The sequence below is a fragment of the Cricetulus griseus genome, chromosome 6, assembly GCF_003668045.3.
Source record: "Cricetulus griseus strain 17A/GY chromosome 6, alternate assembly CriGri-PICRH-1.0, whole genome shotgun sequence".
In the NCBI taxonomy this organism is placed as follows: Eukaryota; Metazoa; Chordata; class Mammalia; order Rodentia; family Cricetidae; genus Cricetulus; species Cricetulus griseus.
The window spans coordinates 146496802-146523045 of record NC_048599.1 but is presented as its reverse complement, the minus strand read 5'-3'; the positions used below and the strand labels follow the sequence as shown (position 1 = coordinate 146523045).

Genomic DNA, 26244 nt, shown 5'->3' with positions numbered 1-26244 from the left:
CTGCAGGGATACAGACAGAACACTATATACATAATAAATAAATCTTAAATAAATAAATAAATAAATAAATAAGAAAAAGAATTAACCAGTCAGCCACGGATAGTGGAGCACACATTTGACCCCAGCCCTGGAGAGGCAAATGGATAACTGTGAGCTCTAGGATAGCTCGGTCTAAGTTAGCAAGTTGCCAACCAGGAGACCCTGTTCAAAACAAAACAAAACAAAACAAAACAAAAAACCCCCACAAAACCCACCAAGGTGGAAGTTTCCGGAAGATCGCTGATGAAGCAATCATAAGCATATCACGAGCCTTTGGGGAGAGACCCTACCATGTGGAGATCAGAGGAAAAAAGAAAACATCCATTTATTTTTCATTTGATGCAATGGGCAACTATTGTAGGATTTTAAGTAGAGATGCAAAATGGTCACACTTACTTGGATTTTCTTTTGTTTTGGTTGGTTGGTTTTGTTTGAGCCATTTCTTTAGCCCCTTGACTCCCATTTTAAAAACAGAACTCAAACATTTCCTAGGAGAATTCAGGAATGTGATTTCTATTCTAAAGGATTAGTTCCTACAGTGTAAACTATCTGATATTCCAGTTTTTCTTGTTAATATACCCCTCTAGCATGGCATCTTGAGGTAATCCTAGTCAAAAGACACAAGCCCCATCAAAGCATTCTGGACCTCTGACAGTATTTCTGTCTAAATACATGTTGGGCAAATGGCCAGAGCCAACCTGGCCTTGGTCCTCTTGCCAGAAGGAAAGCAAAGTGAATGTATACCTCTAAACTCTTCTTCGGCAGTCTCTGGGAAACTTTCTACTAACTATAGGAAGTTATGAAGAGCCCAGGTGTTAGAAACACATGGCAAGGTAGTGAAGAGAGCTGCAGCCCCCAAATTCTATTTTGTCCATTAATTTTGGTTAGCTCTCAAGTAGCTAAATGAGTTATTAAGTTGGATCTCTGGCATTGTGGCCCTTATCTGTAAATTCTAGCACTTGTGAGGTGAAGGCAGGAGCATCAGGAATTTAAGGTCATCCTTAGCTACATAGTGAGTTGGAGACCAGCCTGGGCTACATGAGGCCTTGTCTCAAAATTAAAGCCCTTTCACTAGCATTAGTAGATTCTCTCAACAGCTGTCTGCTGTTGGTGCTATCCTCATTCTGCCTATGAGTAAACTGGGTTCAGAGAGGATAATGGACTTGGCAAATGTCAGAGTTCCCTGGTAGGTGCTTGAGCTTTCGTCTGAAGCCAAGTTTGCCTGCACTCTCCCAGTAAGTACAGTCGTGATGGCGGACGTCCTTCTGAATGCTGTGAATATATAGTTCTCTTATTGGTTGGTGAATAAATGCTGATTGTCCATTAGCCAGGCAGGAAGTATAGGTGGGGCTACCAGACTAGAAGGCTGGAAAGAGGAACGCAGTAAGAGACTGGTCTCTCTACAGGCAATGTAGCTACTGAAGGAATAACATGCCGGAGCATTAGGGGTAAGCCACAGCCTCATGGCAATACATAGTTTAATAGAAATGGGTTAACAGTTTCAAGAGAGCTAGCAAATAGAAGCCCAAGCCATTGGCCAAACAGTTTATAATTAATATAATCCTCTGTGTGTTTATTTAGGACTAAATGGCTGAAGGATCAAGCTGGGACAGAAACTCTGCATCACAGTAGCTTTGCTGTTTCTAGTCTGTTTTGAGCATAAGAGTGTGGTACTCACACATAGGCACAGGTGAATCACCTTTGTTTTAGGAACAACATGTAACAATTATAGCTAGGACATACATCAGAGATTATGCAGATGAAGATGCTGACGGAGGGTAGTTCATTTATAGATAGAAATAATCATTGCCTTTACAGAGGACCAGCTCTGGGCCTCCATAGATACCTGAACACAAACTCTATAAAAATCTTAGGACTAATCGGTTGCAGAGGGAAGACACCCAAAATATTAACAACTTTCCTCAAGATCGTAACTTTTTGATGTTATTGTTGCTGTTGTTTTTTCGAGACAGGGTTTCTCTGTAGCTTTGGAGCCTGTCCTGAAACTCACTTTGTAGACCAGGCTGGCCTCAAACTCACAGAGATCCACCTGTCTCTGCCTCCAGAGTGCTGGGATTAAAAGGCGGGCACCACCACTGCCCGGCCTCGGTGAACTTTTTATCCCTCACCCATTCCAATAGGACTAGTTGTCCTTTGTGTTTAATCTCTTGGTTCAGCCTGAGAGCTCCAGATGGTCAAAGGCCGGTGGTCTGGAACATGCTGCAGCCACACACGGCAATTAAGGAAATGAACCACTTTAAGCGCCACAGCTTGAAGCAGCCTCAAGTCTGCACAGGCAAAGCCAGCATAGTGGAGCATGCACATAACCTCAGTCAGGAAGCAGCAGCAGAATTCAAGGTGGGCCTGGCTTATTATCATGAGTTCCAGGCCATACCTCCCCTTCTGCAGTCACTACTGCTGTAACAAACTCCGTTAGTCCTTTAAAAGCTCAACAAGGAATTGGAGCCATCGAACGGTATGCCAACCAGTTCGCAGGATTCCAGGGCGCCCTGACTAGTTTGGAGTGGCCGCCGCCAGCGTGAGACCGGGAAGGCACGGAGCGGTTGGCCTGGACACGCTTCCGGGGCCTGGGGAAGGGGGCGAGCTCATAAGCCCCGCCCTGTGGGTGGGGCTACGTCCAGGACAAGCCAAGGCTGCGGCAGGTAATTGGTGCTGGGCTGGAGGTCTCTGGGCGGGTCACCTGGAGGAGAGTGGATCCCTTCCCTTCCCGATGTGTGCCTTAGCTGGGTGGAAGGGACAGTGTCCCTGGTCTCCGGCCGGCCACATTTGCGGAAAGCAGGCAGCCATTTCTCCCTGACCCTGACTTCTTTCACGAAAGAGGGGGGTGGCTAGGAGAGTCCCCGCTCATGCGAAGCCGGTCCCTCTGAGCTCTGACCTTGTGGTCAGCAGCCCAGGCCGCAAGTGAACCTCACCGGTGCATCTCTTCTTTAATTCCTTTTCTTCGTTCATTTGTCCCTCCTTCTACTCTCTGCGGGCCCATTGGTAAGTTATCAGAATGAATCTGAAGGCCAGACATGCTAAGATTTTAGAATCTAGTCTAGATGCTTTTACTATTTTGTGACAAGAGTCTCGCAGTGTAGCCCAGGCTGTCCTATCTTCCTGTTGCATCCAGCCTCTGAAGGGCCAGGTAGGACACTACCGTGCCTGGCTGACTACAGACCTACAGACTTTTTTTTTTTTTTTTTTTTTTTTTTTTTTTGAGCCTATCACCAGGCTGGCCTCGAACTCACAGAGATCCCCCTGCCTCTACCTCCCGAGTCTGGGATTAAAGGCGTGCGCCACCAACGCCCGGCTGGACTACAGACTTTTAAATAGATAATTACTTTCAAGTTCAAGGGGCAGAGTTCCCGCCTATCGAGAACACAGCCCTGGGTCCCATCCCCAGTATAGCATAAAACCAGGCATAGTGGTAACTGCTTGTAATCACAGCATTTGGGAGGTGGAGGCAAGAGGATCTGAAGTTCAAGGTCATTTTTGGCTACATAATGAGACGAGGCTAACGTAGGCTGCATAAGACTTTGTGTCTAAATAAGTAAGTAAATAAGTTTGAAAAAAAAGATAATTACATTTAGAATGATTCCTGTAATGATATGTCTAAATAGACACTGTCATATAAGGAATTCAAGTCAAAGTGTGTATGTGTGTGTGTGTGTGTGTAAGAGAGTGTGAGTGAGCGAGCGCCCCCACTCGCTAATCCCTGAGATAGGAGCAGTAACTTGAGAGACTGGAAAGGGAAAGTTTCTCTAAGGAACCACTGAAATGGGCTTTATTTTATTTTTTTTTCTTTCTTTCTCTTTTTTTGGTTTGGTTTGGTTTGGTTTTATATGTTTGTTTTTCAAGACAGGGTTTCTCTGTAGCTTTGCAGGCTGTTCTGGAACTTGATCAGTAGACCAGGCTAACCTGGAACTCAAAGAGATCAAACCTGCTTCTGCCTCCCGGGTACTGGGATTAAAGGTGTGTGCTGTGGCCACTGCTGCTGCTACCACCACACCACCACTACCACCACCACCACCGGCTTTCTTAATCCAGTTTCTAAATTAGCCTGCAAAATAATGTGTTGAGGAGCTGGAGAGATGTCTCAGCTGTTAAGAGCACTGGCTACTGTTCCAGAGGGCCCAGGTTCAATTCCCAGCACCCACATGGCAGCTCACAACTGTCTGAAGCTCCTGTTCTTAGGGATCCAATATCCTCATTACAGACATAACATGCAGGCAAAACACCATAATAAAATAAAAATAAATAATTAAGAAACCCAATGTGTTTCATTATGGCATTTTCATTATGTATGTGTCCTATATTGTTCTGATATGTATTCCCTGCCTTATTGCCCTCCCCATGCCTGTTTTATCTTTAATAAAGACCTCTGACATTTTGATATATGCCCCTCCCTCATGAATCTCAGAGACAGATGGAAAAAAAAATTAGCTGAAAAACTTGAGTACTTGTGTTGTGTCAAGGGGTGGGAGCTATAGCTCAAGTTAGACACCTAGGATTCATAAGGGCCTGGATCTGAACCCTGCCACTGGTCTGGTGGTGGAATGAAAAGAAAAAAGTTGTATATAGTGGCTGCAATTCCAGTACCAAGGAGACTTAGACAGGAGTTAAAGTCAGCCTGGGCTACTAGAGATCTTGTTTCAAAACAAAAAGAATTATCCCATAAGTGTGGTAATTTTGATTCACATTTGCCAGAAATTAGAACATTCAACCTCAAAGATTTGATGAGTTTGTTGTTGTTGTTCCTTCCCAGTGTTGGTGATCCAACCCAGGGGCCTTGTTTATCCTGGGCAAGTACTCTACCACTGAGCTCCTCTACAATGGAGTAAGGTTTGTGAGGGGCATAACTGGATTTGTTGTGTTGTAGGAAGAACGCTGAACACTGCCTTCCTCTTCTGCATAGGGCATCATGAAGCAACTACCAGTCTTGGAACCTGGAGACAAGCCCAGGAAAGCTACATGGTCTGTAAGAAATGATTCAGACACACAAGAGCTTGAGTGTTTGTTTCATATATGTGTAGTTTACTAATATATTTGCTCATCACTGCAGAGGGATAGCAATGAAACTGTGGTAATTAGACTCAAACTGTTTGGGAAGGTCTTCGGAGGAAATATGGGGGCAGTAATTATCACAGAGCAGCTGTTAATTTTATTAAAATCTGTTTACGAGGAGGAATAAAGCACTGGCCATCTGTCATCCTCAGCTCCAGCTCTTAGGTCCTCCCCTGAGCTGTGAGTCATTCTTAAGGTTTCAAGGAATTAAATCTGGGTTATACTGGCTTCAGTGTTCATTGGCTGGCTGGCTGTTAAACCTTCATTCAACAACTCACACTGGCTAACAGCGATGGCTGCTGTGTAGGCTCCAGAAGTCCAAAGGCAAATAGTACCTCTGGAGTGAAGTTAGAGACAGAGCAGGTGATGGGGTTTGACCTGCACTAAGGGACTCACAGAAGGTTGCAGAGAGGTGCAGTGTTCCCAAAGGACTCACAGTGAGACTCCATGCCCACTTCCACACGATCTGCCTTGCTTCAGAGCCATCATACATGTACTGAAGATGTGCTCTAAGGTAAAGTCCTCTAGAGAACTGGGAATGTAACTTGGTTGTAGAGCTCTACCTACATGTATAATATCCCTAGTTTGATCTGAACAAGATAAAGCAGGCACCTTAAACAAAGCCCTGCATTATCAATCTGTTTCTGCCTATGTGTCCAACCTCAAATATCTTTATTCTTTTGATGTTTTGTTTGTTGTTGAGTCTCATGTAGCTCAGGTAGGCTCTTAACTTTCAGCAATCCTCCTTTTTCAGCATCCCAAGTGCAGGAGTTACAGGCATGGCCACCAAGATTGGCTTTGTTTTGTTTTGAGACAGGCTGTCTAGTATCAGGTAGTAGGGTCACTTGGAGTTAAGGCTAGACTGAGAAATGGAGTAAGATACTGACTAGAAAAGAAAAAACAGAAATAACTTTTATGTTAAAATTTTTCTTTGGCTGTGGAAACATGAAAGAGATATTCATGAAGCTTTCAAACAGTCCTTTTACCCACTGGTCCATAAGGGCTGTAAAGACAGGGAATGCTGTCTCATTCAGCATCTTTCTAGATGTTTATCTATCCTTGAATATAATGTTCAAACTATGAATTTTTTTTTAAGTTTTTTTTTTAAAGATTTTATTTATTTATTATGTATACAACACTCTGCTTCCATGTATATTTGCACACCAGAAAAGGGCACCAGATCCCATAACGGATGGTTGTGAACCACCATGTGGTTGCTGGGAACTGAACTCAGGACCTCTGGAAGAGCCGTCGGTGCTCTTAACCACTGAGCCATCTCTCCAGTCCAACTCTGAACTTTTTTACACCTCTGTTCCTCAGTTGTTAAACTCAAGCTGCAATAATAGTACTGATGGCTAGTGGGCATCCATAGAGATCAATGCTTTGTGAGCAGTGTGCATGGGACATTGTTAGCAATCCTTCAGATGAAGGGATGCACAAATCCGAATGTCAGAACAGATCTGAACAAGGAGGAAAGATCCTGAAATCACTGATGATGACAGGGTTGGGCATCCATAGAAACCACCAGGGCAGATAAAATGAATCTGAAAAGCAAACACAGAGTGAAGGAAAGGGATACTAGGATGCTGAGAGTTCCTAGGGGCTGGTGGAGAAAGATGAGCGAGAAAGGGAAACAGCTGCCAGAAGGTGAGTACACACCCAGAGGAAGAGGTGTGGAAAAGCCAGGTTCTGGAAAGGGTGCAGGAAGTGGGAGGGGTCGGGAGTGCTGACATTAGAGAACTCAAATAAGACAGGACCCGAGGACTAGCCGGGTACTGTTATTCACTGTGTGCCCAGACACACCTGTAATCCCACATTTGGGAGGTGGGGGCAGGAGCATCTAGAACTTAAGGTCATCCTAGGCTATCTGGAGTCCCAAGGTCAGCTTACACTGCGTGAGACCCTGTTTTAAACTAAATTTTGGTTGGTTTCCAATGCTTGAAATGCATTTTTTTTTCTGTTAAAAATCAAAATAAATGGGGGCTGGAGAGATGGCTCAGAGGTTAAGAGCACTGTCTGCTCTTCCAGAGGTCCTGAGTTCAATTCCCAGCAACCACATGGTGGCTCACAACCATCTGTAATGAGATCTGGTTTCCTCTTCTGGCCTGCAGGGATACATGCAGACAGAAAACCGTGTACATAATAAATAAACAAATCTTTAAAAAAAAATCAAAATAAATGTAGTGGGGAATGCCTGACCCTATATTTAGCTTTTGAATCCTAGGTTTAGGTTCCATTGGTTGAAGTTTCCAAGCCTGAAAAGGCTCTTAATGGATTTTACATAATCCTTATGGGGCTTAATCCATGAGTTCTTAAGAATTTTCTCTACAGGGAGACATCATTGGCTGTTAACTAGGGCCTTGGCATCATAGGTGTCCCTATGAATATGATAATTCCCTAGCCATTGTTTACTGAGTCACTCCCTGCATCCTTGAAAACTCTGTTTGAGTCTTAACAGCCCCCTTTGGAGGTAAAAACCATCACAATCCTTGGGGTTTTGTTTTGTTTTTTGAGACAGTTTCTGTGTGTAAAAGCCCTGGCTGTCCTGGCACTCACTCTGAAGACCAAGCTGGCCTCAAACTCACAGAGATCCACCTGCCTCTGCCTCTGCCTCTGCCTCCAGAGTGCTGGCATTAAAGCCATGTGCCACCACTGCCTGGCAACAATCCGTTGTTTTATAATAGAGAAAACTAAGGTCTGAAAGGTTAAGTGACCCCCCAAATGCCACACATCTAGAAAGCACTGTGCAATACTTGAACCAGGTCTGTCTGAACCCACAGACCACAATAACACCATACTGATGGTGCCAAGGCACACCAGTGGGCATCTCACAGGTCAATTCCCCTGTCTACCATAGAGCCCCAGAGGAGTCAAAGTCCAGCTAAAATTGAAAAAAACAGAGACTACTGAATGTAGGGAAGGTACAATAGTTGGTCAGGAAATGACACTTGTCTGGATACAACTGAGATGTCAGTGTGGAGCCAGTGAGACAGCTCAGCAGGTGAAAGCATTTGCCCAGTAAGCCTGGTGACTTGGGTTCAATCTTGGGAACCCACATAAAGGTAGAAGGAGAAAAGCAGTTCTGTGGAGTTTTTGTTTGACCTCAACACCTGCACCGTGGCACTTACACACACACATCATGTGCATGCTCACTTACAATAGTAATAATTAAAATTTAAAGCACCAGTATGTGTACCAGACCGTTCATCCTGGTGACTATTTTGTGAGGAATGGAAGAATATTCTCACACAGGACTTCTGAACATATGTTCCCTTTGGCAGGTACACTTTGACTCGCCCTGGAGACAAACCCTGCCCTCGAGTTGGCCACAGCTGCTCATATTTACCCCCAGCTGGTGATGCCAAGAGAGGGAAGGTCTTCATTGTAGGGGGAGCAAATCCAAACCAGAGCTTCTCAGATGTGCACATCATGGATTTGGGTAAGATCAGCACTGCAGAGTGTTCCTAAAATACCAGCTCTGCTCGGTGTGGTGGTACATATTTTCAAAACCAGAACCAGAGAGGCAGAGGCAAGACAACCCCTGGGAGTTCAATGCCAGCCTGGTCAATATAGAAATGCCAGACCAGGAAAGCATAGACCCCCCATCTCAAAACAATAATAATAATTGTAATAACAATACCAACTTACATCAGACAACAGGGTTTTCTTCTTAAAGAGAGGAATATCTTTTCTGGCCCCTAAGGTCTCAGCTGACCTCTAGCACATAGCCACTGTTCAGCACATCATTGTTGGGGAAGAGTCTGTATTGAGCCCGGCAATCTGGAAATTGGTTATTTATCAACTGTTCCAGGAGGCATCAATGACTCATTTCTCCTTCTGTCTCCTGTCCACATTCTAGTTAATCATCAAGCCCTGATCTGTCTTCCTCTGTCATTGTCCCTTTCCAGCTAATGAATCATTTTTCACTCAGGTCTCCTTGCCCCCCATGGTGGCTTGCTATGCAGTTCATAGTCCATACCTGCCCAGAAAGTGTTGCTCTCTGGTTTGGGGAAGTGTTATTTTGTTTTGAAGAAGTCTCATGTAGCTCAGGCTGGACTTGCACTCACTGTGTAGCTGAGGATGACCTTGAACTTCCGATTCTCTTGCCTTCATGGGTCTCTGTGAAGCTGATGCTCAAACTCTGGTTTTCATGTATGCTCTCCCATTTCCCCTTTCAAGGTCTGAGCACATGTGATTATTTCCTGTACTTCCCACAAGAGTTTGAGGTCCTCGGAAACACAGTGAGGCTGTTTTACTCATAACTGTATCCCCAGCCACTGCCAGAATATGTGGCCAGAGCAAGCACTTTGTATTTTGATGAATGAATGAATGAATGAATGAATGAATGAATGAAGCTGTGAACAAATTATTACTATGTACTATACTGCTATGCAAAAGGCAGAAGTTGAAAATTGGTGACTATGGCCATGTAGTACGTGTGCGTGTGTGTGTGTGTGTGTGTGTGTGTGTGTGTGTGTGTGTGTTAGTTTTTTTGAGACAGGGTTTCTCTATGTAGCCCTGGCTATCCTAGATATGTAGACCAGGCTGGTTTTGAACAGACAGAGATGTACCTGCCTCTGTCTCCAAAGTGTTAGGACCTGAGATTAAAGGTGTGTGTTGCCACACCCAGTTCAAGTATCAATATTTTTTATTACATTTATTATTTTAAACATGTGTCTAGCACACATAGAGATTAAAGAACAAGTTTGTAAAGATTTGTTTTATTATTATTATTTCATTAGTTAATTTAGTTTTTCAAGACAGGATTTCTTTGTATAGCCTTGGGTGTCCTAGAACTACCTCTGTAAACTAGGCTAGCCTTGAACTCACAGAGATCCTTCTGCCTCTGCCTCCAGAGTGCTGGGATTAAAGGTTTAAAATAAAGATGATTGGATCAAGGAATTATTTTAGGAAATTACCTACCTGTATGTATGTGTACCACAGAAGGAGTTGGAGCTATTGCAACTCGAGTTACAGAGAGTTGTGAGCTACTTTGGTGCTAGGAACTGAACCTGGGCACTCTGCAGTAACTACTCTTACATTATTCTATTTTTAATATGTGTGTGTGGAGGGGGAGTCTGCGTGGGGATATATGCATGTGAGTGTCAATGCCCACAGAAGCCAGAAACATTGCATAGATGCTGGGAATTGAGCTTGGGTCTTCTGCAAGATCAGAAATGCCTTTAACAACTAAGCCCTCTCTCCAGCCGCAACTATGTCAGTTTTTACATGCAAACTTGATTTGTGAATGATTTAAGATTGAATCATAACAGAATAACAGAAATGAGGCTGAAGAGATGTTTTAGCAGGTAAAGGTACCTGCTGCCCAGCCTCATCTGAGTTTGATCCCTGAAAGCCACTTGGTGAAAGGAAGAAACTTAACTCTGAAAAGTTGCTTTCTGACCTCTAAGCAGGTGCTGTGGCACAAATGTGTATGAACATATGCACACATAAGAAATAGAATATAAGGCAGTTGTTGGTGGCGCATGCCTTTAATCCCAGCACTCGGGAGGCAGAGGCAGGCGGATCTCTGTGAGTTCAACACCAGTCTGGTCCACAAGACCTAGTTCTAGGACAGGCTCCAAAGCCACAGAGAAACCCTGTCTCGAACTCCCCGCCCACCCCCCCAAAAAAGAAAGAAATTAGAAGATTCTAAATTGCCATGGTTGGGCTTCTCATAATAGTTTTAGGAGGTCTGACATCTATGCTTCTGCATGACTGGCAACAGTTACTTAGACCTAGAAGTGTCACCTAGCCACAAGGTTTCCACCCATGGAGTTGCCACAGTCTCTGCTTATACTGTCCAGGAATTTGAATCTCTATTCCCAGCACTTGGCAAAGATACCTGGAATCTCTTTCAGCCCTCAAGGAGCTTACGCTCTGCCTCGGTTATATCATGACTGTCTATCTGTCTGTGAGAGCTTCTTCCTATGTAGTCCATTCTAGCCTAGAATTCTCTGTGTAGCCCAGACTTGCCTCAAACTCACAACCCTTCTGCCTCCACTTTCCAAGCACTGGGGTCCCGGACCATCATACCATCTTCAATTACATCCTCATTGCAAGTTATCAGTACCATGGTGACCTTAGCAAGGCCATTTGGACCACAGAATCCTCTTACTTAGAGATTACTAACCAGCTTCATGTGCAGTCATGATTAGCTAACAACATGATACTTGTAAAGTACTAACTTAGTGATTTGCTAACTAAAAGAATTAATTGGTTTAGGCATCATACTCTGTTTGCCCAGAGATCACTTTGGGCCACTTATAATTGGGGCTGGGGAAATGGAGATTTAAATAGATATCAGGAGTGCTTTTCAGAATCTAAGGACAAAAAATATCAGCCTAGGCTGCTGAGAGAGTGGATACTGGATCCAAGTGGCCCTGTCAGTTACAACTAGAAAGTTAATGCTATGCATATGTCACCTGGACTCTGTGGGAGGAAGAATGGAGACAGTGTCCATGAAAGAGGGTTCATGGACCAGGCAGGCAGCCTGAGTGTGGACTAGAGAACATTTCCGAGTGCTCGTGTCCCCTTTAAAGACTTGATGATTGCTCATTTACGATTTCACCTTGTTTTCACTCCCCTTCCCAAGTTTGTCAGCCAGAATACCAGTTGACAGCCCCAGTCTAAGGATTGGGGAAATATTTTCTAGGAACACAGCAGTGGGACACAGTCACCACAGAAGGCCTCTTGCCACGGTATGAGCATGCCAGCTTCATTCCCTCCTGCACTCCTCACAGCATCTGGGTGTTTGGGGGTGCGGACCAGTCAGGAAATCGAAATTGTCTACAAGTCTTGGATCCTGGTGAGTAAACAGAGGTTATTTTCTTTTTATCACACACATATGGATGCAATTACTTTACAGTACATTTGAATTGCCCTAATTAACCCGTTTTACTTTGCTGACCTCATAGAAATAGGAATTTATAGATTTTTTTGTTTTGTTTTGTTTTGTTTGTTTTTTTTTTTCAAGACAGGGTTTCTCTGTGACTTTGAAGGCTGTCCTGGAACTAGCTCTTGTAGACCAGGCTGGTCTAGAACTCACAGAGATCCGCCTGCCTCTGCCTCCCGAGTGCTGGGATTAAAGGCGAATTTATAGATTTTTTAATGTTTTAAAGTGTGTGTGTAAAAGAGATCAAGGAAATTATACACATTTGGTAGTGTATATGTGGAAGCCAGAGGACAACTTGTGGAAGTCAGTTGTGTCCTTTCAACACATGGGTCCCAACGATCAAGCACACCTGGCTAGCCCAGGACTCATGCCATGCTATCAAGTGATGGAGTTATAGGAATGTGCCATGGAAGGGGCCTGATAGGACTGCATTTTCTTTTGGGTCGAGTATTGAAATTTCTTTGTAGTGTTTGAAAAGTGTCTTCTTAGATGTCCGTTTGATTGGTTTCAGTGTTTGTTATCCTCCCTGCCTTCCCTCTCTGGAATGTAAATGCTTTTTTAATTAATTAATTTTGGTTTTTGGGCACAGGGTTTCTGTGTGTAGTCCTGGCTGTTCTGGAACTTGCTCTGTAGACCAGGCTGGCTGCAAACTCAGAGATCTGCCTGCCTTTGCCTCCCAAGTGCTGGGATTAAAGGTGTGCACCACCACCACCTGGCCTTAAATGCCTTTAAAAAATTACATTTTGTCTTGCTTTTTAAGACGGGGTTTCTCTGTGTAAACCTGGCTGTCCTGGAACTAACTCCGTAGACCTGGTTGGCCTCAAACTCAGATCCACCTGCCTCTGCCTCCTGAGTTCTGGGATTAAAGACATGTACCATCACCAACTGGCTAAAATACTTTATCTTTTTAGTTTTATGTATATGATTTTTTTGTTTTTTTAAAGGATTTTATTTATTTATTATGCATACAACATTCTGCTTCCATGTATATCTGCACACCAGAAGAGGGCACCAGGTCTCATAACGGATGGTTGTGAGCCACCATGTGGTTGCTGGGAATTGAACTCAGGACCTCTGGAAGAACAGTCAGTGCTCTTAACCTCTGAGCCATCTCTCCAGCCCCTGTATATGATTGTTTTGGCTGCGTGTATGTCTGTGCACCATGTACGTGCAGTGCCCAAGGAGACCAGAAGAAAACATCGGGTCCCCCAGAACTGGAGTTACTCAAAATTCTGAGCCACCATGTAGGTGATAGAACCAAACCTTAGGAAGAGCACAAGTGTTCTTAACTGCTGTGCCATCTCTCTAGCCTCCTTTTCCTTCCTTCCTTCCTTCCTTCCCTCCTTCCTCCCTCCCTCCCTCCCTTTCTTCCTCCCTCCCTTCCTTCCTTTCCCCATTCTTATTTTTAGAAATAGGGTCTTCACTCTGTAGCCCTGGCTGCCCTGGAGCCCTTTATGTAGACCAGGTTGGCCTCAGGCTCAGAGATCCACCTGCCTCTGCCTCCCAAAAGTGCCGGGATTAAAGGCATGTGCTACCACTATGGCTGAAATGTCAATGCTTTGAGGATAAGGATTTATTCATTGTTTCTAGGGTCCAGAACACAATCGGATATAAAGTAGATACTCCACCATCCTCCTGGTCTATGCTGAAGCTGTTTTTTCTGGAACACCATCATAGAATATGGTGGTTAAGTTAGGTCTGGTGGTACAGGCCTGATATTCCAGCTGCTTGGGAGGCTGAGGCAGAAGGATCACAAGTTCAAGGCCATTCTGGGCTAGAGTATGATGGTTGACAGTTCAGATCATGCCAAAGAGTAGGCAGTAGTGGAGTGCATGCCTGGCCTCTATGAAGCTCTTGGATGGTTCCCAGAATTTGGGGGAAAAGTAGTTCAGGTTAGAGTCTGTGCTTTGCTATACACTATCCGTGACACTATTCACCATGACCTTGAGCAAAATCTTCTCTGCCTCAGTTTTCTTTCCTGTCGTGTTGGGATGTTAATAGTTCCTCCCTTGTGAACTTGTTCAAGATTTAAATTGGTAGCTAATACTTACTCTCTGTTAGTTGCTGTATTGATCCAGAAAGAATTTGAAAAGTGGAAATCAGTTCTGGAAGTCTTCCTTTAAAAAGATGGTGGTGGTGGTGGTGGTATGAGTGTGTGTGTGTGTGTGTGTGAGTGTGTGAGTGTATTGTGTGTGTGAGTGAGTGTATGTGAGTGAGTGTGTGCATGTGTGTGGTCTGTGTGTGTATGTGTGGTGTGTGTGTGTGTGTGTGTGTGTGTGTGAGTGTGTGAGTGTATTGTGTGTGTGAGTGAGTGTGAGTGAGTGAGTGTGTGTGTGTGTGTATGTGTGTGTGTGTGTGTGTGAGTGTGTGAGTGTATTGTGTGTGTGTGAATGAGTATATGTGAGTGAGTGTGTGTGTGTGTGGTGTGTGTGAGTGAGTGTGAGTGAGTGAGTGTGTGTGTGTGTGTATGTGTGTGTGTGTGTGTGTGAGTGTGTGAGTGTATTGTGTGTGTGTGAATGAGTATATGTGAGTGAGTGTGTGTGTGTGTGGTGTGTGTGTGTGTGGTGTGTGTGTGTTTGTGTGTATATGTGTGGGGTGTGTGTGTGTGTGTGAGTGTGTGAGTGTATTGTGTGTGTGAGTGAGTGTGAGTGAGTGAGTGTGTGTGTGTGTGTATGTGTGTGTGTGTGTGTGTGAGTGTGTGAGTGTATTGTGTGTGTGTGAATGAGTATATGTGAGTGAGTGTGTGTGTGTGTGGTGTGTGTGTGTGTGGTGTGTGTGTGTTTGTGTGTATATGTGTGGGGTGTGTGTGTGTGTGTGTGTGTGTGAGTGTGAGTGTATTGTGTGTGTGAGTGAGTGTATGTGAGTGAGTGTGTGTGTGTGTATGTGTGTGTGTGTGTGAGTGTGTGAGTGTATTGTGTGTGTGTGAATGAGTATATGTGAGTGAGTGTGTGTGTGTGTGTGGTGTGTGTGTGTGGTGTGTGTGTGTGTGTTTGTGTGTATATGTGTGGGGTGTGTGTGTGTGTGTGTGTGTGTGTGAGTGTGTGAGTGTATTGTGTGTGTGAGTGAGTGTATGTGAGTGAGTGAGTGTGTGTGTGTGTGTATGTGTGTGTGTGTGTGTGAGTGTGTGAGTGTATTGTGTGTGTGTGAATGAGTATATGTGAGTGAGTGTGTGTGTGTGTGGTGTGTGTGTGTGTGGTGTGTGTGTGTTTGTGTGTATATGTGTGGGGTGTGTGTGTGTGTGTGTGTGTGTGTGTGGTGGTGTGTGTGTGTGTGTGTGTGTGTGTGTGTGAGTGTATTGTGTGTGTGTGAATGAGTATATGTGAGTGAGTGTGTGTGTGTGTGTGGTGTGTGTGTGTGTGGTGTGTGTGTGTGTTTGTGTGTATATGTGTGGGGTGTGTGTGTGTGTGTGTGTGTGTGTGTGTGTGCGCGCGCATGCGCGCACGCACGCGCGCGCGAGTGTGTGCATGTGTGCATGTGTGTATGTGCTCCACAGCCCAGGGCTCATGCCTCAGCTTGGGACCCTATCTTTTTGACTCTGGGTGATGGCATTTATTTAAAAACAAAACAAAACCCCAGTAGTACACGCCTATAATCCCAGCATTCTAAAGACAGGGGAAGCAGATCTCTATATGAGTTTGAGGTCAGTCAGGCCTATGTGACAATTCCAGGCCAGCCAGGGCTATATAGTCAAACCCTATCAACATTCAAAACAACAACAAAAACAAAACAGTGAAACTCTGGGAAGATTCTATCAGAGAAATTTAGTGTGTGTGTGTGTGTGTGTGTGTGTGTGTGTGTGTGTGTGTGTGTGTGTAATATTCCTTTACACTGTGTGAATATATGTCACTGTGATTGGTTTAATGAAGATGACTGGCCCATAGCTAAGCAGGATAAGGTTAGCAGGAAGAACCAGACAAAGAGAATGCTGGGAAGAAGGAGGAGAAGGAGTCTCAGGGATCACTAGCCAGACTCAGAAGAAGCAACATGCAAAGTACATAGATGAGGTAAACAAGACCCAGGGCAGCACATAGATGAATAGGAATGTGTTTCTTTAAGTTATAAGAGCTTGTTAAAACAAGTCTTTGCTGGGGCTAGAGAGGTGGCTCAGAGATTAAGAGCACTGGCTGTTCTTCCGGAGGTCCTGAGTTCAATTCCCAGCAGCAACATGGTGACTCACAACCATCTATAGTGGGGTCTGATGCACTCTTCTGGCATAAAGGCATATATGCAGATAGAGCACTCATACATTAAATAAATAAACAATCAAACAAACAAACAGATAAACCTTTAAAAAAGAAAGCAAAACTGTTCAAAACACAGCTGGAGAGATAACTCAGTGGTTAAGGGCACTGTCTGTTCTGACAGGGAGCCAGGTTTGATTTCCAGCACCCACATGGAGGCTCACAACTGTAACTCCAGTCCAGGGGATCTGATGCCCTCTTCTGGCCTCGAGCACCAGGCATGGTGTACATATATAGATCCAGGCAAAACAGTCATACACATGAAAATAAAATAAATATTTAAAATGTTTATCTAAAGCCCAACAGCCATTTGCTAGCTATACCACCTTAAACAAGTAACAATATAGTTTGGCTTCAGTTCCCATTTGAGAAGGGAGAAACTGACATTTGCCATTTATTGTTCAGTAGGATTATTAATATTATGTATGCCTGTCAGAAGAGGGCATCAGATCCCTGATGAGTGAGGTCCTTCTGTGTATGTTTGTTTGCCCTAATGTGGTGGCGGAACTCAGGCAGCTGGCGGAAAGAGTTATCATTACAGATCCCATTATAGATGATTGTGAGAAACCGTGTGGTTGCTGGGAATTGAACTCTGGACCTCTGGAACAGGAGTCAGTGCTCCTAACTGCTGAGCCATCTCTCTAGTCTGTCTATTTTCTTTTTTGGGACACATTTTCTAGGGAACTTGGCACATTTGAGCTCAGCTGTCCAGTGGGAATATATTTTAGTAGACACTGGGCTCCTAAATGCAGGGGCAGAGTTGGCAGCAGACACGATACTGATCTCACTCCTCGTTGAACTTAACGGCTTCTCGGCTCTGGGGAAATGGGTCTGTCTGGACAGCCTCTGGTATCATTGTATTCTTCCTTGGAGAGTATGAGCTCCCTGCCTAAAGTTGTGCCGTGCCCTGTCGTGCTCCTTAGAGACTAGTGTACAAAGGTGGCCCTGCTAAGCCCTACCAAGGGTCACAGTCCGGGTTGGCAGTTGTGCGTTAGTGGTAAAATGCAAGCCCAGCAGGTCCTAGTACAGATCCCTAACACCTCATAAAGCTAAGAGTAAACCCAAAAGCCCCTCAGCCTAGGTCTGGCTTATTTTCTGTCTGGACTAGAAACCAGGACTTGGACCACACCAGAAGTGAGCAGCCCCCCACCATCCCCGAGAACATTCCACACGTCAGCAGCTGCTATTGGAAACCAGCTATATGTCTTTGGAGGAGGAGAGAGAGGTGACCAGCCTGTGCAGGATGTGAAGTTGCACGTATTTGACGCAAGTATGGCCTGGGGGTATGGGCGTCTTGGGGCTGCTTGCCTGGCCAGCAGCCTTTGTTATCTCTCATACAGGAAACAGGGTCTTGAAAAAGGGTTTGAGGGCTGGAGAGATGGCTCAGAGGTTAAGAGCACTCACTGCTTGCTCTTCTAGAGACCCTGAGTTTAATTCCCAGCAACCACATGGTGGCTCACAACCATCTGTAATGAGATCTCAAATCCCCACCTCCCACCCCCCAAAGAGAGAGAGATCTGGTGCCCTCTTCTGGTGTGCAGACATACATGCAGGCAGAACACTTGTGTATATAATAAATAAATCTTAAAAACAAAAGATAGCATATTAAAAAAAAAAAGAAAAAGGTTTTGAGCTAAGTAGAGTATTTGCCTGGCATTTACCAAACCCCACTCACATTTTGTCCCTTGCACCACACAAACCAAGAATGATAACAGATATGTGTCTACCTATAATCACAGCAGGTGAGAGATCAGGCCTAGCTGAGGATACATGAAACCTGTTTCAAAAAAACAACAACACAACAACAACAACAACAACAAAATCAAGCTGTGTGGATCAGCACACAGCTTTAATCCCAGCACTATGAAGCAGAAGCAGACAGGTCTCTGTGGATTCAAGGTTAGCATGGTCTACATGGTTCTAGGCCAGTCTCGGCTACATAGTGAGACCCTATATCAAAAACAATGACAAAAAGATGGTTACTCTGGACTGGATGTAGCTCAGTGATAAAGCATATACTCAGTATGTGCAATACCCTGTACTTGATTTCCTGTACCTCTCAAAAACAAACAATGACAACGAAAGAGAGAAAAAGAAAAAAAAAAAAAAAAAACCAACAACTCTGGTGGATTTTCACAGAAGAAGCACACACCTGTATTTTAACCTAAGGACAGTTGTGGGTTAATGTTTAAGGGATATATTTTTTCAATCCAAAGCAAGAAATGGCTCCCTAATACTCAGACTATAGGGCCAGCATGCTAGATTATTGGCTTTGCAGTCTCTAGCCCTGCATGTGTCCAAGTAGAGGCTGGTAGTAGGATTGAGATCTACTGACTAATAAGTCAGAGATGGGATTCCAAGGTCACTTCCTTCTTGGAGCATCTTTGCTCTGGGAGGTGCTGAAGAGACAGGTTACCTACTGCTAACTCATTTACTCTTGTAGACACTTTGATGTGGTCTCAGCCAGAGACACATGGAAGTCCTCCATCTGCTCGGCATGGCCATGTGATGGTGGCAACTGGGACAAAACTCTTCGTCCATGGAGGCTTGTCAGGGGACAAGTTCTTTGATGATCTTCATTGCATTGATATAAGTAAGTATGTCAGTGGATCAGAGGGCTTAGAGTTAAAAATTCTTTAAAATGTTCTTGGGAAGAATTCATCTTTGCTCTTATGTGTTGGTAACTTGAGTGGCTGTTAGAGTCTTTCCTAGATTCCATGAAGTATGGCCTGAATAATAAGGAATGTGAGGCTGGAGAGATAGCTCAGCCATGAAGCACACTGGCTACACTTTCCAGAGGACCTGGATTGGGTCCCCAGTGCCCACATAGCAGTAACAGCAGCTCCTGAGTCTGTTGCCCTTTCTGTCTCCATAGGTGCTGTATTTAGGTGGCACACAGACATACCAGTGGGCAAAACATTGTACACACTAAATAAGTGAATTAGACAGGTAGATAAGCAGACTGACAGATCTGAAGAAGAGGAGGAAAAAGAAAAAACTATTATTAACAATTGGACTATCAAGATGGCTCAGCAGTTAAAAATCCTTACTATTCTTGCAGAGTCCCCAAGTTTATTTCCCAGCATCCACTGGCAACTCTAAACAGCCCCAGGGGATTCACAACTGCTAGTCTCAACTGACCCCTGCATATACCCACACAGACACACACACATAAATACACATAATTAAAAATAAGAAATTTCTAGCCAGGTGGTGGCGGACACACCTTTAATCCCAGCACTTGAAACAGAGGCAGGCTAATCTCTGTGAAGATGGAGGTTTCTATCCCACCTGGCCCCACAGCCTCTTTACTCCAAGTAAACACACAAAGAATTATATTAATTTATAAATTATTCATCGATAGCTAGGGCTTCTTATTCGGTAGCTCTCTCTTTTTTTCTTTTTTCACGGGGGGTGGGGTTCGGGGTGGGGTGTGGGGAGTGGGAGGGTTCAATTTAGGGTTTCTCTGTGGCTTTGGAGGCTGTCCTGGAACTAGGTCTTGTAGACCAGGCTAGTGTCGAACTCACAGAGATCCACCTGCCTCTGCCTCCGGAATGCTGGGATTAAAGGTGTGCACCACTAATGTCCGGCCTGGCTAGCTCTCTCTCAATTATTAACCCATAACTACTAATTATGTATTTCTACATGGCCTTATCTTACCAGAGAACACCTGGAGCATCCTATCTTCCCAGTCTCTACATGGCCTCTCTCTACCTCCTCTGCCCTCCCTTCTCCTGGTCTGTTCCATCTCACTTTCTTACAGTTTGTGTTCGAAGTTAGAGCTCTTTAGGATTTGGCTCTTACTCCATTTCTGGTCCAGATAATGGAGTGGATGACCAGAACTGCATGTTTGCGGGGCTGCTTGGTCAAAAGCCCGGGAAAAAGGAAAGCTAGAGAGAACCTGAAGATTGTCTCCTCCTCTGAAGGCTGGATTTTCTTCTGAGTCTCTTTGGCTTTGAGCTCCATGGGGCAGGGACTTCCTGTTTCCTTTGTGTGTTGCAAGCACTTAGTGCAGTCAGCTGGATAGTGGCTAAGCGCTTGTCTGCTCTTGAGTGGATGGATGAATAAATGAGCAAGGTCTGCCTGGCTCTAGGCTACAGAACAACGGGAGGATGGACAGAAGGTACAAGAACCACTGAGCCATGTCTCCAGCTCTTGGCCTGATAATTTTCTAAGACTGTTCATTTTCCTGTGCTGAGGAAGTGCTATTTCTAGCTATTGTTTTCTTACTTCCCAAACAGTCTTGTAATGTAAAACCCAGTGGTATGTATGTATATCATTTGAGTGCTCCTTCAAAAGCATGCAGACATCTCCACAAAAAGTGTTGGAAGCCAGGCGGTGGTGGCTTTAATCCCAGCACTCAGGAGGCAGAGGCGGGTGGATCTCTGTGAGTTTGACACAAGTCTGGGCTACAAGAGCTAGTTCCAGGACAGCCTCCAAGCCACAGAGAAACCCTGTCTCAAAAAACCAAAAAAAAAAAAAGTTGGAAATGAGTGCTGAGTCAGCAAGATGCATCATAGAGGACACGACCTTGCAGCCTCGGTATGACCAACTTATGCCACTTACAAGCTACTCTGGTCAGTCTCTGTCCTCTCACTCTGTGTGTTCATCTATAAGAAGAAAAGATGTAGATAGAAGTGATGGCGCCGGGCGTTGGTGGCACACGCCTTTAATCCCAGTACTCGGGAGGCAGAGGCAGGTGGATCTCTGTGAGTTCGAGGCCAGCCTGGTCTCCAGAGCGAGTGCCAGGATAGGCTCCAAAGCTACACAGAGAAACCCTGTCTCAGAAAAAAAATAAAAATAAAAAATAAAACAAGACTTGAAAAATGTATCTAAAACATGCATGTATATATGGACATGTATGCCTGCATATTTGCACACACACACACAACCTTGCCTATGTGGACAGTGGACAGTTAAAGATTTCATCACTTTTAAAGGTTGCAATGCTTCTCAGAATACGCCAAAGAGCAGAATCTCATGATATGCTTTTTAAAACTGTAGATCCTTTGTTCCAAATCAGAGAATAATTCAAACTGCCCTCCCTCAAAAACAGTTTTGCACACTTAACCTTTCTCTGTTACTTCTTAGAGATCCCTGTGACTCAGGCATGATATTGAACATATTTTAATCCCAGTGTTTGGGAGGTAGAAGCCAGCCTGATTTCCATAGGGCATTCCAGACCAGGACTACATAGTGAGACCCTGTCTTTTTTTTTTTTTTTAAGATTTTATTTATTTATTTATTTATTTATTTATTATGTATACAACATTCTGCTTCCATGTATATCTGCACACCAGAAGAGGGCACCAGATCACATAAGGAGTGGTTGTGAGCCACCATGTGGTTGCTGGGAATTGAACTCAGGACTTCTGGAAGAGCAGCCAGTGCTCTTAACCTCTGAGCCATCTCTCCAGTCCTTTTGTTTTCTTTTCTTTTCTTTTCTTTAAAATAGGGTCTTGGGGCTCATCCATAATGAGATCTGGTGCCTTCTTCTGACCTGCAGGGATACATGCAGACAGAATACTGTATACATAAATAAATAAATAAATAAATAAATAAATAAATAAATCTTAAAAAAAAAAAAACAACACCTCCCTATGGATGACCCTCAATAATCATTTTGCAAACTGGAGCAGATAATTTTGAAATCTTATCTTAGCTCATTTAAAAACTCTTTCTTGTGACAGGTAACATGAAATGGCAGAAGCTTAGTCCCACAGGGGCTGTTCCAGCAGGCTGTGCTGCCCATGCTGCTGTGGCTGTGGGAAAACATGTGTATATGTTTGGAGGAATGACTCCCAGTGGAGCACTGAACACGATGTACAAGTATCACACAGGTGAGCAGGTGTCACTCCTGGCCTGTTTTTTTTTTTTTTTAAGGTTTATTTATTATGTATACAGTGTTCTCCTGCATATATGACTGCAGGCCAGAAGAAGGCACCAGATCTCGTTACAGATGGTTGTGAGCCACCATGTGGTGCTGGGAATTGAACTCAGGACCTCTGGAAAAACAAACAGTGCTCTTAACCACTGAGCCATCTTTCCAGCCCCGCTCCTGGTCTTTAAACAAATACAAACATTGTTTGAAAAGTGATGCAGAATCTTGTCGTAGTGGTGTCTTTTATCCCAGGACTTGGGAGGCAGAGGCAGGCGGATCTCTCTGAGTTCAAGGCCAGCCTAGTCTACAGAGCAAGTTCCAGGACAGCCAGGGGTACACAGAGAAACCCTGTCTCAAAAACAAAACCTTTCAGAAACAAACCCCACAGAAAAGCATGGTCTCTCTGTGTAGCCCAGCTAGTCTGAAAATGTCAGCAATCCTTTTGCCTGTGCCTCCTGAGCACTGGAATTAGATATACATTGTGCGACCCAGCCTGTTTTCCCCTTTATTTCCTCATTGTGGATTAACTAATGCAGAAAATCATTGTTTCTGGAAACATCTGTCTCTGTCCCTCCTACTTAGAAAAGCAGCATTGGACCTCACTTCAGTTTGATACTTTCCTACCCCCTGGACGACTAGACCACTCCATGTGTGTCATCCCATGGCCAGTGATGTCCACCTCTGAGAATGAAGACTCAGATTCTGTCATTCTAAAATGTGAAGCTGAGAAAGGGGATGCTGCTGACATACAAGTGGCTCAGGGTGGTGGGTTACCTGAGGAAAGCCAGACTAACATGTTGCTCTGTTTTGTGTTCGGTGGGATGAATACAGAAGGGGAGATCTATGACGATTGCTTTGTGACTGTAGTTGACTAATAAAACCCACATTTTTATTATTTGTTACTTTTTACAAAAGTGAGGCCTCTGTGAGTCACACTGCCAAATCCTTGGCACAATGTAGTCTCTTAACCAAGAGTGCTGTGCACACCTGGGGCTGTACATGCCTGTGGAGGCAGAAGGGTCAGGAGGAACTCATTGGGAACTTCGGAGACATAGTAAATTAGAAGCCAGCCTGAACCACATGAAATGCTGTCTCAAAAGAAAATAAAAAAGACTCTAAGATGGTTCAGCAGATAAAGGCACTTACCCGGGATGACCTGAGTTGAATTCCAGGAACCCACATGATGGAGAAACAACTCCCACAAGTTGTCCTTTGCCTTCCATGAGTCTGTCGGTTGTGACAGTGTGTATCTACTCACATACTGGGTGGATGGATGCATGATTGGTTGATTTTTTAATCAAAAAATAATAATGGCCAGGCGTTGGTGGTGCAGGCCTTTAATCCCAGCACTGGGGAGGCAGAGGCAGGCGGATCTCTGAGTTCAAGGCCAGACTGGTCTACAAAAGGAGTTCTGGGACAAGCCAGAGCTGTTACATAAAGAAACCATGTCTTGAAAAAAAAATATATATATATATATATATTTCCCCCTCAAAACCAATAGCAAGTGTTTAGGCAGCTCTGGAGTGTAACTAAGTCTGTGGGCCAAAGCCCAATGTTAAAACTGGCCTTGTTTGCTTCACGCTGGGTCAAGGGAGATTATATATATAAATCTTCATCTTTCACTTAACCAGCTTTGGTAACTGGATAGCCGAATGCAAACAATTCCAGTATAAAGTTTTACCAGCAATAAAATCTGCAGCTAACCAAACTAGGTATTGGATAGACATTTATCAATTGGAATCTCTTTTTAATCTGCATTAGCTAGTCATTAAAAAAGAAGTGCAGAGAAGGGGCTGGAGAGATAGCTCGGCAGTTAAGAGCATTGTTCTTACGGAGAACCCAAGTTCAGTTCCAGGGGATCCTATGCCTGACACTCTGCAGGAAAAACACTCATACAAATGATCAGAATTTGAAAAAAAAAAAAGTACTGATAAAAGCTGGGTGTAAGATCCTTTTTTTGGTTCATAGCATGATGGGTGTTCATGCCATTGCATGATGTGTGCCTTCCCTTAACCTTGTTCAGACTTGGGCATATTACCCATCTAAAAACAGAAAAAAAAAAAAATCAGAACATGGTGCTTTATGCCTTTAATCCCAGTCTAGTCTACGTAGTGGGACCCTGATTTTTGTTTTGTTTTGTTTTTTAAGGAGTGATAGCAAAGGAGGACAAGAATGAAGATGCCTTGTCTTTCCTGTTCACCCCTTGACCCAGCATGAAGCTAACAAGGTCAACTTTTTTAAATTTCTAATTCATTTTACATACCAACCAAGTTCCCTCTCCCTCCCCCATCCACTCCTCCCAAAGAGTAAGGCTCCCACGGGGAGTCAACAAAGCCTGGCACATTAAGTTGAGGCAGGACCAAGCCCTCCCTCTGCACCCACCATAGTGAATGGACTCCAAAACGCCAGCTCATGTACCAGGAATAGATCCTTATCCCGCTGCCAGGGGTCCCACAAACAGGCCAGGCTACACAAGCCCACATGCATAGGGCCTAGGTCAGTAACAAGGTCAATTTTAACATTTGCTTGGGCTTTGGGCCTGAAGACTTAGTTACACTCCAAACCTGCCTAAACACTTGTCTATTGGTGTTTTTTGAGCAAAGATCGGACAGTCTAGTCTGGCCTCAAAATTGTCATCTCCCTGCCTCAGCATCCCAGAGTGCTAAAATTACAAGCATGTGCTATCATGCCCCTGTCCATCTCTTTAAGGTAAGGTGGACAGGACTGGAGCAGATGGAGTAGGATTGCACATTGTAACCTTTAATTTGCTGACATACTTCTGCCTCAGCAAGCTTCCCGAGTATGAACCACCGTGCCGGGTTCAAAATATAATTATAATATAATATAATATAATAATGCACAAGTAAGACAGGGTTGCTGTCAGGTCCCCAAACTTTTTTTTTTTTGAGACAGGGTTTCTCTGTATGGCTTTGTAGACCAAGCTAGCCTCAAACTCACAGGCCTACCTCTGCCTCCCAAAGTGCTGGGACTAAAGGCATGTGCCACCACCTCCCAGCCTCAAGTCTACCAGTAAGTAAACTAATCTTACAGCTGGTTGGTTGTTCAGTTACAAAACACCCATCTTTGGACAGTACTGAATTTCATGTTAGCACTGGACAAAATCCTCATTGATCATATTGATTACCTAGCTCTCATCCCTTTCCTTAGGAAAGCAATCTTAACAATCCTCAACCAATCCTTGGACTAGCAAGTGAAGTTTGTAATTTCAATACCAGTAAAACCTTTAAGATTTGGGGGTTCTGACCAAATTAGGCTTCAGAGCATATTTTGGTTCATAAGCCCTGCTGAACTACATACATAACTGTAGCTGGTATATCATTAATCCTCCTGCCTCCAGCCTGAGCCACTTCACCCAGTATGCAATGCTGGGTATCAAATATAGGACTCGAGGCTGTTAACTATCTTTTTTGCAACAGGGTCTCTATATAGCTGGGGCTGGCCTGGAGCTCACTATGTAGACTAGTAAGTATGGCCTCAGAGATCCTCCTGCCTCTGCCTCCTGAGTGCTTACATCAGAGGTGTGTAGCACTGTGGATTTTCAAGCTATACATTTTAAAATATAAATTACAAACTAAGTACCACCCAGTGATAAGCATGTTTGGCACATTCAAGTCCCTTGATCTTACATCACAAAGAAAAATAAAATCCAAGTGTGTAAGTCATCAGGTCACTCAATTTTTTCTTTTTCTCTGGCAGAGGATTAAACTCAAGGCTTCACACTTGCTAAACAATGCCCTACCACTGAGTACATACCATTTTTGCATCTTTTCAGACAGCCTCAGTTCCCTAGGCAGGGCTTGGACTTGTCATTTCTCCTACCACAGCTGGAATTGTAAGCCTGGCACATCATAAGAGAATCTGCAGTCCCACATCACGACTTGTTAGAGGAAATGAAAAGGGGCAGTGATGGTGCACTTTGACTCCCAGCACAGGGGCATAGAGACACATGGATCTGAATTGAAGCCCAGCCTGGTCTAAAGTGAGTTCTAAGATAGCCGGGCCTACACAGAGACCTTGTCTTGAAATACTAAAACCAAAGAACAAACAAAAAACCCCAGAAAGCAATTTTACAAAGGGGAAGTAAGATTTCAGTCATAGTC

At 44.2% G+C, this 26244-nt stretch overlaps 1 protein-coding gene and 1 non-coding gene across 7 annotated transcripts; both read left to right on the top strand.

Moving 5' to 3' along the window:
- The first annotated feature begins 2626 nt into the window (after positions 1-2626).
- Positions 2627-23022, top strand: Rabepk (Rab9 effector protein with kelch motifs). 6 transcript variants are annotated; one of them, XM_027423714.2, is made up of 8 exons: positions 2627-2702; positions 4922-5016; positions 8388-8545; positions 11762-11914; positions 17351-17512; positions 18686-18835; positions 21933-22082; positions 22706-23022. In XM_027423714.2, the coding sequence occupies exons 2-8, from the start codon at positions 4964-4966 to the stop codon at positions 22996-22998; spliced, it is 1119 nt and encodes a 372-aa protein (XP_027279515.1). In that variant the 5' UTR covers positions 2627-2702; positions 4922-4963; the 3' UTR covers positions 22999-23022. The 6 variants fall into 6 exon arrangements, with proteins under 6 accessions (XP_027279515.1, XP_027279517.1, XP_027279520.1 ...); XM_027423716.2 differs by having other exon boundaries at positions 2653-2702; positions 4958-5016; XM_027423715.2 differs by lacking the exon at positions 2627-2702 and adding an exon at positions 2715-3042 and having other exon boundaries at positions 4958-5016.
- A 1049-nt stretch (positions 23023-24071) lies between these two features.
- On the top strand, positions 24072-24171 carry LOC113830759. The gene has a single exon (XR_003486865.1). It is a non-coding gene; the product is annotated as a small nucleolar RNA U13 (small nucleolar RNA).
- The last annotated feature ends 2073 nt before the right edge of the window (positions 24172-26244 follow it).